Consider the following 12200-nt stretch of genomic DNA (forward strand, 5'->3'; position numbering starts at 1 on the left):
GATCATTCCATGCCCCGCAGACGTGATTTCTTCCAACAATTTATCTGCTAAATGTTTAGCATTGATTTCATCAATTTTTTTTTTAGTCCGACCGTGATCCCGGCGTGACCGCCGCCATCTATGAATACTCCGTAATGAAACCAAAATCTTCCCATCTCACATATCTCTCAGAATCTCGCAACTAGAAGTTACGAGATAAAACTAGATATATACCGAGGTTGTTTTACCTGACTGCTAAGAAAGCACGAATGCCTGTGAGTAAGCAACCAGTGGACCAACGGCTTAAGGTCCTCTCCGAGGGACCTGGTAATGAGGATAAATGCCTTACCAAAGGGCACTAGCGCACCACTTGGGAATCGAACCCGGGTCACCGGAATCCGAAACCCCCGCTCTACCGACTGAGCTATCGCGCCTAATTCGTTCCTCCTTAATAATTTTGGCTCCTTTTGAATGTAGGCCGAATTGTCTCAACACCTTCGCCATTTTAAACAGTTGATAAATTCTTTCCAAACTCTTTTATCAAACAGTGGTAACTTTCAATAGAAGCTAAATCTAGACCCTCCGATATAAAAGAGAGATATGAGGGATGAATCGGGTATACATGGGTTATCTTTTTTTTTTTTTTTTTTTTTTTTTTTTTTTTTTTTTGGGGGGGGGGGCGTTTTGTTGAGGAGCACGTTACAAAATAGGGTGGGGCTATAATGACCCCCGTCTCCATTCCTTCGAATGTGCGGGTGTTTTATTATTCTTTTTGTTCTCTATTGTCTGTATTATATTCCCAAAGTTCTTTCAGTGAATTAGAAAAAGGAATGGATCAATTGATTTTTTAATTTATGTATGTTTATGAGATACTTATTTTACTGGTACCTTGATGTATTATTTATGAAGTTATTATGATGCTTGTTTATGATGTTATAAATTTATGAAGTCAGTCTACGTTTGTATTCACTGGAAGAAGCAACAAAATAATACTTAAAAACACAAAAAAGTGAAGCAAAGTACTTTACCAAAAAACATCAATATCATTTACTTTCACCGATTAGCCGACTTCACCTCTTGCCTTTCTCATACAAATTTTAATACAAAATACTGCCTCTCGCTCTGACACGAATAATGAATCTGCCTACCTGATTACACTTATCTCTGCTCTATTTTTTTTTTTGAAAAATCCTTGATTAACGACTAGACAAAGTGTCTAAATGTCTTTGTAGATCGATTACTACGGCAGCTAAAACAACAGACTTCCATTACGACTGCTTTAATTATATATCAATTGCCCAAATAAGGAGTGGAATCCTTGTAGAACAGGCGTTTTCCTTCCTCCATTCTTTCTGTCGCAGAAAAAATAACGCAGGGTTGGATTAAAAGCCAGATTCGTTGCCAAAGCATGGAATATTGCGATGAAACGATCACTTTCATACTACGACTAACGATCGCTAAAAAAAATCGTTACGTTATCAGAGTATTGTAAAATTCATTCAAGGAATTATTTGCCACAGTTATTAACAAGACAAACAGCAGTGCAGTGATCACCATCTTTTGTAAGGAAATGTAACGGGTAGAATAAAAATAATCACCCTCGAATATGATGAACCAAGAAAAAAAATAAACGTTTTAAACTCTATTTTTTAGAAGGGGGGGGGGGCGAGATGCGGCAGTTGCCTCTGCATCTTAAGAATTGATTGATCTCCACAATGACAATAGGTACATCGGTCCTTTTAAATGGATGGGTTTAAGTCTCAAGTATTCCATTAAATTGTGATTATCAACTTCCTATTTTGTAAGATTCACGTTTCAAGTTTGTCTTGAAACAATGTAACAAGGTCATGGATCAAAGCCCTGTATAAAAAAAATCCATATCGTCTTGTATAGCAGGTTATACTTTGAATCTGATATCTGAAGTCACAAAATATCCAAATAAAAAATGGTATGAAGAACAAGAAACGGGAAATTAGAAATCTATTTAGAGTACTGACACATTCAATCATTTTTATCTGGGAGGGATATTCCAACAGCAAGATATCACTTAGGAATGTAACGTATCTCGTTTGACGCCAATACTACGTTCTAATTCGCGATACCAGAATATTTTTTATATGAAGGCGGAAGGTGACCCCCCCCCCCACCAAAAAAAGAAGTTTTAATCATAGAGGGCATTTGTCAGTGATTGGCTACCCCCCCCCCCCCCCCAAAAAAAAAGGGGGGGCTAATACTACTCCTGGTAGAAGGATCGGAACAAAGAATGGCGATGGGTAATACTAACCTCTGCAAAGCTGGACGACACCACCAAGGATGATAATCACCAAACCCGATACCTTAGCTGCAGTAAAGAACACCTGAACCCGTGTCGTCCATCGAACACTCACGCAGTTGAGATAGTAAATCGCACCTGTTAAATGGAATCGGTATGATGTCAAGACACAATCGAGTGGTGGATGGGAGTGGTGGAATGGTGAGGTAGAAGGGTGTGGTGGGTTTGGTGAGGTAGAAGGGTGCAATGTGGTAGAGGGTGGAAGATGGGTGTGACGCAGTGTGTTTCAAAGGGGGTGTTTGTTGAGTGAGAATGAAATGGGTGAAGTAATACGGTAGAAGCGTATGTTAGAGGGGTGTACTGGTCAGGCATTGTGATTTTTTTTTGCGCTTTCACAATGAAAAAAACAAAGCAATCGGAGGGATCACTACTGGACATCAATCAAGGGTTGTGAATATATAACGTGGTACATGGGCAGATGCATGGAGGTTATTTCAACAAGTAAACTAAACAGGAGTTTATATAAATATTTTGGGTGAAAAGTGAAACGTCAGGAAGCAATACAGGAAAGACATTGCAAAACAATAGGATGATAGACAACCAATGAGATCGCCATGAATGGAATTAAAATATCAGTGTGTTGAAGATTCAATGCAGAGAAGGTCACTTTTTAGGGTTTTAGGGTCAAGGGTCAAATCAATGAGCTAGGTCGAACGGTGATTCACGTGCAGATCGTGTCGGGACAAGTAAGGTCAAAATGATATAACATGGTTAAAGGGATGGTAAGTGCGAGGGCTTGGGACCGTTTCATGGAAGTTGCCAGCACTGACAAGTTGTCTTTCTCCGACAGTTACCATAGCAACAGTCACAGGCAAGTGCCTCTCAGCAAATCAAAAATCAAGGATTTCACTGAAATTGTCAGCGCTGACAACTTTCATGAACCCCCCCCCCCCCAGATGGTTACCATAAATTGTAGAATCACAGACCAGGGTGTACTGTGGCCCACGAAAGTTGTCAGCTCTGACTAAACTTGTAAGTTTTGACGATGTCGGTAAAATCTTTGGTAACTGTTCAGAAAATGACAACTTGTCGGTGCTGACAACTTTCATGAAACGCCCACCAAGGAGGCATTTTTAAAACAAAGAGTGATTTTCACTATTTCGGTCTCTGCCAATCCGAGGCAAAGATGTCGGGAGATTATAAGACGTAGTGATTGAAGAAAATCACGAATTATCTGTTTCATGAAATATTTCCCTGATTAGATGAATCAGTGGCTAAAACTCAAAGCCTCTTTCAATGATTCACTGTACTTCCTGTTGTCATGGTTATCATTCTATCCATCCAAGCATATAAATGATTCATCACTCATCCGTGTATCTCCATGATCCATCAATCATTATAACATATACACATGGATTGCATTACAAGTGACAGGTCTTTACAAAATCTTGTAAAAACCTTAACTACGCTGAAATTAAAATGACCAGTTAGAGAGCGACTTATACCTTGGTCACATTTGCTCTACTGCGGCCCTACGGCGAGTCGAAAACAGACGTTTTAACATTTTTTTTGGTCCAACTACATATAGGTGGGTTGAATTAAAATTGATGAAACGGCTGCTTTCGACTCGCCGTACGGCCGCCGTAGAGCAAATGTGACCAAGCTATTACTATACGCCACAAACGTGTTATCATTATCTACCAATAATAGGGACTTTTCGCACAGCCACGCGGAATGAACGCTACAACGCACCAATTCCTTTGAAAGTGCAAGTCAAATCGCGATGAAGTCTTTCTCGAGGGTCGGTGAATCTGAACAGCAGTTTCGTCCGTGATTCTAGACAAACGACATATTTGCGATTTTGCGTCAGCTCAGAAACGTCCAACGAACTGGCCCCCGTTGCATAAAAGTTACTATTATGGTAACTTTGCCATCCAATGGTAACTACCACGGTAACAATGATCGACAGCCAATCAAAATCAAGGATTCCATGTAAGTTACAATTGGGTGGCAAAGTTACCATAATGGTAACTTTTATGTAAAGGGGCCGCACGCGTCGCTGTGCGGAAAGTCCCTAAATGTCAAGTAACAAATACTTGTCCTATCCAAAGTTTTGTTCATGTGATTATGAAAAAGCAATTTTTAGCAAATGTTCCCTGTCTCTATTTGAAATGTCGGATAACGTACAAAGAATGACCATGGTAAAAAGCTGGATGGCCACTTGTGGAAGGTCATCGCAGTTGGCCAAGAACGGGCTGACGAGGTACTGAGACGCGATGAGGATGATGATGGCGTATTCGCCGGGGTAGCTGATGAACAGACTCATCCACATCCGGATGAAGGCCACGAACGGGCCCCATGCTTGAAGGATGTAGGCGAAGTCGCCCCCGGACAACGGGATGGTGGTCGAGAGCTCCACGAAGCACAGGGCTCCGAGGCTGGAGAAGAGACCGCATATGATCCAGGCGAGGAAAGAGTAGCCGATGACACCGTCTGTGTATACTAGAATGACCTGTAAAGACATGTAAAAAAATCAAATTTGGTTGGTAGCAAACCGCGAGGCTTTGAAAGATTTTGAAACAGTTTTATCTATCTCGCGCTTAAGACGGGATGCACTTTGAATTTTAAAGACACCTATATCGACGGATTTATATAAGCATTTGTTAGCTTTATTCTATAATTATCTATTTTTGTATCATTCATGGCCTGATAATGTTGTTCTTGCGCACATCGCATAAGGGAGGATCCAGCATTAACCAATAGGGGGGGCGGCGGAATTTTTTCAGCCACATTTTCGCCGATCGGCCGCTGTTGACTTTTGTTTCTGTCTTTGAAGTGGTAGTCCTAATAGTCACTTAATAGCTTTATTCTTGTAAATCAACAGAAATATAATCTCATAAGCCTTATCTAAATAGTGCGAGCTTTTTTTTGTTGTATTTTGACCTAAAATTTGAACATTCTGGGCAATGTTTGTGATCCTGAACAAGATACGTATGCAACTAAATAATTACTGCGAGCGCGAAGCGCGAGCAGACATATTTAATATACGTTTTGATTTGATGAAAAGGTGATCTTTTAAGGACTGCTTGCAGTTAGCCATGAAGACGTTACATATTTCAACAATCATTTAATGCGAGCGCGAAGCGTGAGCGAATATAGTGACATGTAAGATTTTTTTTTAATTAAAGGGATGGTCCGGGCTGAAAATATGTATATCTTAATACATAGAGTAGAATTCACTGAGCAAAATGCCGAAAATTTCATCAAAATTGGATAACAAATTATAAAGTTATTGAAGTTTACAGTTTAGCAATATTTTGTGAAAACAGTCGTCATGAATATTCATTAGGTGGGCTGATGATGTCACATCTCCACCTTCCGTTTTCTTATGTTATTACATAAAATAATAATTTTTTCATTATTTCATACTTTGTGTGAATAATATGCCTCCCTTATAATGAAATAAGTTGCAGCAATAGATATCTAATGCACTTTATCAGTTGTCAATCCAATTTTTCTAGTTCTTGGAGGAAAAAATATGAATAAACCTAATTTCATATAATAAAATACAAAAGAACAAGTGGGGATGTGACATCATCCGCCCACCTAATGAATATTCATGACGACTGTTTTACAAAATACTGCTAAACTTTAAAATTCAATAAATTTGTTATTTGTTATCCGATTTTGATGTAATTTTCGGCATTTTGCTCAGTGAATTCTACTCTATTTATTAAGCTATAAATAATTTCAGCCCGGACCATCCCTTTAAGCCTTCCCCTCATCTTATTTTATTCACTTGTCTTCCTATATTTTCCCTTCTTTTTCCTCCTCTCTTTTCCCTTCTTTTTCTCCCCCCCCCCCCCCCCCCCCCCGATCCGCCTATGCATTACATGTACATCTATGTCATAACTGCAGAACTACAGCATTTTCCCAGTAATTGCAGTAATGACAAGAATAAATGTAGCACAATGCTTGTAATTTTTAATCAATCAGCATACATGTGTGAGGAGGCTAGTGAAAATAGAAGTGAAAATGGATATTTCGACGATTCGATGGAGGCACATTTCCCATTCCATTTGCATAATTTGGTGGAAATGCATTGCATTTTGGTAATAAACTATGATACAAAAATAAACTTGTGGCGATGAGGAATGAGGACAGGCAAATGCAGAAGCACAAATTCAGAAGATCAATCTATTGATTTTAAGTTTACAATACTTTACATATTAAAATGAAGCAGTCGTAAGTGCCGAAAAAATTTCTTCTGAATAAAAGTTTCACAGGGTCGAATGTGATCCTAACCGGACCATGTTTTGAAATAATGTATCATACATGTCATAGCAGAGTAATGTCACGTGATGTACCCCACATGACCCCAAGAAATCCTATAACATGCTCATCCGCGATCTTCTGTTCATCATTGAGTTTGACGTTTGCTTTCATATCGGGGTCCCGTTTCATAAAGTCTTATCAGACATTACAAATGCACAATTTCTAGAACAAACGTACTAACAGCCAACCAGAGTGAAGGATTTCAGTAGCTTTTAATTGCTATTGCAAATTGCTTGTTATAAAAAGTTTCATGAAACGGGCCCCATATCTATCATGAACGAACTTTCTTTTGTACAGGGCAGGAAAAGGGTTCGTCTGATAAGCGAGGTCATCATCAGAGCAGACGATCATCTTTGCCAGCGAATGTTTGGACTAGAATATCGATTGTATTCTGGCGCGCACAACAATTATGATCCCCCGATATGGGTACGTCTGCTTTGTTCTTACTTCAATAGATGGGCACCCTAGTTGGAGTTACGTTTCTGGCTACTTTCCAAAATATTTCAGATGTACAATGAACTTTTTTAAAAGTCTTTCACACAAGCTACGTCTTTAATCACCATGAAAACTGCCTTTTTTTAAAATCATATTCTACTTTTTTTTCGATTTTATATTATCAAACATTCCATTAATCTACACATACATTGAGTAACTGAAAAGTGATGAGTTGTGACAATTTAGGGTGGTAAAGGTGGATGGCAATGTTCCAACAACAAAATAATCACTACATTTTGAACATTTTCACGTTGTCTAGCATTGCAATTTCTTTAGTGATTCGTTTTTCGAATATGATTGGACTTAATACAAGTTTCTGCCATGTAATTTTCCGTTTTTCTCTATAGGATATTGTTCAAAGATATGTGACTATTATGATACTTGGTGACCTTAGATGTAGTGAACCTAACCTATCAAGATCTAGGACAATGTAAGGAATACCAGGCCAAGCCCCCACCATACCCACTTCGGCCTATAAACAAAGATATGATATCGTTGTCTCAAATGTTCAGAAGCTTTATAAATAATGCATGTTTGACCCTCTTCCTAATCACCCCCTCCCCTTCTCCTTCCAACCGTCTCATGCCACACATATAATCTGAATTTATTCCACATTTGTCTAAACTTTAAAGTTTCGCTTGATTATTTTTTTCGTTTGATTTTGGTAACGTTTGATAATATTGTAACGGTATGAAGAATTCGTAATTGCAAGTGATGCCTTGACCGAGAACTACTACACAGTTATCGACCCCATGCCAAGCCCCCTTCATCCCCACATAGCATGAATATATTAACACATTATTTTTGTAGTAGTTGGCCCGTGTTCAAGTGCGTCACTGTAACGACACGAGGTGATATTACATACACATGGGATTCCCATCTAATGCACTTGTATCACATGTAAGTAGTTATCTCATCGAATTCGTTTATAACGAGTACGACATAGACCTATAACATGAGTTGGCCCAGAAGATCGACATCCATTTGTTTAAAAGGTAGACAAGAATCACACAAAAAGACCGATATATTATAAGTATGATCTTGAGCATCAAAATATATTTCATCTTTCTTTTGGGGAATTTTTTATTATTTATTTTTCATTAGCCTCACTTAGCTTTTCGATTTTAAAATTCATATGTTTGTCAGTTTGCCTCCGACGAAGATTCTGCTAGGATCGAAAGCTTAGGCCCCTTTTGACTTTCGATTTTAAAATTGACAGAAACTTAATATTCTAAATATGTACACTTATACGAAGTTACACCCACAAATGCCCATCTGGGTATACTGATAATAATAGTCAATGTTACGTCCAAGGTGGTACAACATTTTTAAAAATTATTTTCCATACAAGTACGATATTTTTTTAACCAGAATGTCATTCGTTTCTATGCGAACGTCAAAAGTCATGTAAACAATCGACATGAAAAGTTCGTTGAACCAATCGGTCTCCCGATTGCTCGTATTGCAATTAAAGACGGCAAAGAGAATACCAAAAAAATACTATATACCGGTAAGCCATTTGTATGAATGATTTGGTTTTAATCGTAATACATAATATGTGTACCCACTGCCTTCGCAAAAAATAACCCTTTTGAAGGTTGTTCTTCATAATTTACATTCAGGGTCAATTATTGAGGTCATTTGTCGTGGTAACGTCCCCGTGGAACAATAGCATGGATGAGCTCAGTGTGGGGAAATTGAATTAGATGATCGGGAGGCTTCACGCAACAAATGTTTCCAACATCTCAGCAAAAAAAAAACCAGGCACTCAAGCAAACAAAACATGATCCATATGCCTCAGACAGACATAACTAACAAAACCGGTCTATACCAGAATTTTCCGGATAAGATTGCCCTACCGCTTTTTTATCTTGTTAGTTTCTACAAATGAACTTGAATTCCACTTTGCGATCACGTTTATAGTTATATATTATCTCGAGTTTCATGAAATATTTATCACATGAACATCGTCTGGGTGCAGGATTTAGTAGATGGTCTCATGCGTTGTCTTACGTAGGAAACAAATAATAAATGTTTTGCAAACGTTATCTTTACTCAAATATCTTCCATATTCCATGACCTCGGTTTAAAAAAATTGCTTTCTTGTTGAAAGATTGTAGACCAGACGAATTTCAAACCTTAAAGCATTATTGTCTTTGTAAACTGCATCTATTTCATTTATATTCTCGATTTTTTTTATTCAACGAGTTTAGACTCATCGGAAAACTACACTTCCGAACAAAACTTAGTGAAACTGTCAAAACCGTTTCTGTATAGCAAGAAAACATTACCAGAGGATAAACAGACGTTACTAAAATAAAGCGCTGTTTTGACTTCCGTATATGCTTAAACCTTTAGTAAACCTTCTTTTACAATCGGAGAACAATTAATTTCCGTGGGTGTTAATGCAATTAATTCTGTGAAAACTACACTAGTGAAAACAATCGCCAATCGCTATCGGGGAATTCTACAGATATTTCCTTAAAGACATTTTTGCTGCAGACTCGTCTCAAAAAGCCGCAATCTCTCATTCACATGGTTTCAGGAATAGACACATGTTTAAATTCTCAAGGCCACTTATCGGAACACGTGCAATTAGCCCATTAATGGTTTCTAAACAAGATTATGATAAGCTTATTATTTTGCTCAACCCGTGATCTGATTTAACACTATAATATAAAATATTTCAAGCGACTTTGGTTTTTTTTTCTTTCCCGATATAAAGCTGAAATAGAGCAGTTGGAATACCGGGATATTTTAATGACAGAATTATGTATTTAAAAAAAAAGTTTACTCTCAGAATTAGGAAGGAATTGCTGACTGAGCGTTTCGGGAACTGCATCTTCCCGTCACTTAACCTCCCCTTTCCACACCGTATCCGACGTCGTATTTCTCATTCATTTTAAATTCCTAGGCCGATAATAATTGATTATTTTCACTTTTACTTTTATAAATGCGATCGATGGACTTCTACTAGAAATGTACGTTGGACATTTAGGCCTATATTTCAATGATTCAGTTTTGGATTTTTTCAATTACTTAAAGTTGTTCGGCACCTTCATCTATCAATGTATAATTGTCCTAACTTTTCTTGTACCTACCTGCGGCGATACGAAAATTCCCGAGCCTATGATGATGCCGACCACCATGGCTATACAACCAAAGATTCCGACTTTCCTCTTGAGGACAACCTCTGGTTCTCCTCCTTCTCGAATGTCCGTCATGGTCTGATTCGGTGTTTCCGAAGAGGCTGCAGGAGGTACATCTCCACCGGGACCCGTATCCGCTTGGTCTGCGGAGGTGCTGTCTGGAGCCATTGCACTTCTCGCTGTGGATGTCGACGTGAAGGGTCTTCAAGGTGTTTTGTGAGTCACGGTTCGAGCCCGAAAAGCGTGATGACAGCGCTTCAGCTCAGCTGAATACGAGTATGTATGCTCAGGAATATAATGGGACTATGATCTATACCGATGCCTGCCTGTAGAAATGAGAGAATAAGTATAAAAAATACACGAATCAATAAATAAACATGATCGAGTCACATGGAAAAAAAAGAAGAAAACTTTGAACAACCCAACGTTGATGCTTGCTACCCACACTGCTCATGAACCATGGATCGACTCGCAGTAACATGGCCAACTCTTGATTACTAAATCGCGAATGTGCAGGCCTACTGATCACACATGCACATGATGTAGTCAGGACATGATGCCCTGGTTCATCGGCTCTCCGATCAAGATAGGGTCGACCCAATAGAAGTCTACAGCGAACGAAAATCAAAATTGGATTTACCACATTAAAGGTCTATTGACCACGTGTGTATAAAGGATAGGAACAGCTTCTACTTCCAACTCCCTGCTCATATCAAAACAAACGGCGTTGATTACGAATATTAAAGAACTTGACACAGGCTGGTGCCTATATAGTATTAGTAGTAGTACCCAACTCCCAAGAAGTTGATAACATGAGGGAAAAACTGCAGAGCCTTGTCAGAGATGATATACCATCGGGAATGAAAGAATATTCCAGGAACATCCAAGCATATAGGCTGCTCTTCTACCAGACATACTACTATACTGTACAGAACATACCGCGAGAGATAATTCCAAGGATAATTCACTCTCTCTCTGTATACGAGGCCAGACAGGTCACGCAGCGGGCATCTACGGCAGCACTGTTCCCACGTGTTATTTTGGTCAACTACTACATGTACTACCCATTGTATGCGTGAACTACTGACCAAACAGTGTTCAATTGAAGGTCATCTTGTTATAATTCGCTATGAATTCGGACAAAACGAGTCATGTGTAACGGTATATCATACATTTAGGAATATGTGGTCATCCAGAGTAGTATAGTAGGTCCATCCATGAAGCCATCCATGGTGTAACCAGTAGGTCCATGGTGTAACAAATTCGAAAATAACTCAAGTCTTGAGTAAACTCTCTACGAAGTGAAGTACAACACCTGAGATAATACACATGTCTACCTGGATATTATTTTAGCAATGAGAATCGGAAACAAAACCAACTACCAAGTGCCATGTATGCCAGCTCTATGCAAAAAGCGACAAAATTAAAATAACAAAAAGTCATTAAATATGTATAGGACCGCGTCCTTCTTCTCCCCCTCACGTCCCTGCCCTAACATATTGGTTGCATGCATAGAGGTATACATCTCTATGGTTGCATGTCATCAGACAGAGCAAAGGGCAACGCATTATGAATACAGTAATGTGTGCAGATTTGCCTAATATTACGAACTTAATTCAGAGTGCAGACTGATTTAGACATAAAAATGTGATATCTATATCTAAGCACAATTTTTAATGAACAGGGTGCGTACTTACGAGCGCGAAGAGCGGGCTGAAATTTTCGATATACCCGAAAAGGGGCATTTTTAAGGACAATTTTATAGGAGGAATTCATGAAGAGGATTCTTATCTAATTATTCAAAATAAAATTTCAGTATTCAGACCAGAAAATGGAACGTTTCTACGTTTTTTTAAAGTTTTTTTTAAAGATTATCAGGAGGCATATCTTACTATTCAAATTAATGGAGACTTGACGGCGCGAGAAGATAATTATATAGTGTTTATACAAAATTTATTAAAACGGGAAAT

General features: G+C 38.5%; 1 protein-coding gene across 4 annotated transcripts in view; it reads right to left on the reverse strand.

Annotated features, from left to right (window-relative positions):
- The window catches only part of LOC129254045 (cystine/glutamate transporter-like), a 33692-nt gene extending 21951 nt beyond the window's left edge, over positions 1 to 11741 (reverse strand). Inside the window, exons 1-4 of one of the 4 annotated variants that reach the window (XM_064095085.1) lie at positions 11170 to 11741; positions 10183 to 10556; positions 4439 to 4763; positions 2264 to 2389 (exon numbers count right to left, since the gene is read on the reverse strand). In XM_064095085.1, coding sequence (XP_063951155.1) covers positions 2264 to 2389; positions 4439 to 4763; positions 10183 to 10398 — 667 coding nt within the window. In that variant the 5' untranslated portion in view covers positions 10399 to 10556; positions 11170 to 11741. The other 3 variants (XM_064095083.1, XM_064095084.1, XM_064095086.1) reach the window with 3 other exon arrangements.
- Between the last annotated feature and the right edge of the window lie 459 nt (positions 11742 to 12200).

Source organism: Lytechinus pictus, chromosome 2 (genome assembly GCF_037042905.1).
Source record: "Lytechinus pictus isolate F3 Inbred chromosome 2, Lp3.0, whole genome shotgun sequence".
NCBI classification, from domain to species: Eukaryota; Metazoa; Echinodermata; class Echinoidea; order Temnopleuroida; family Toxopneustidae; genus Lytechinus; species Lytechinus pictus.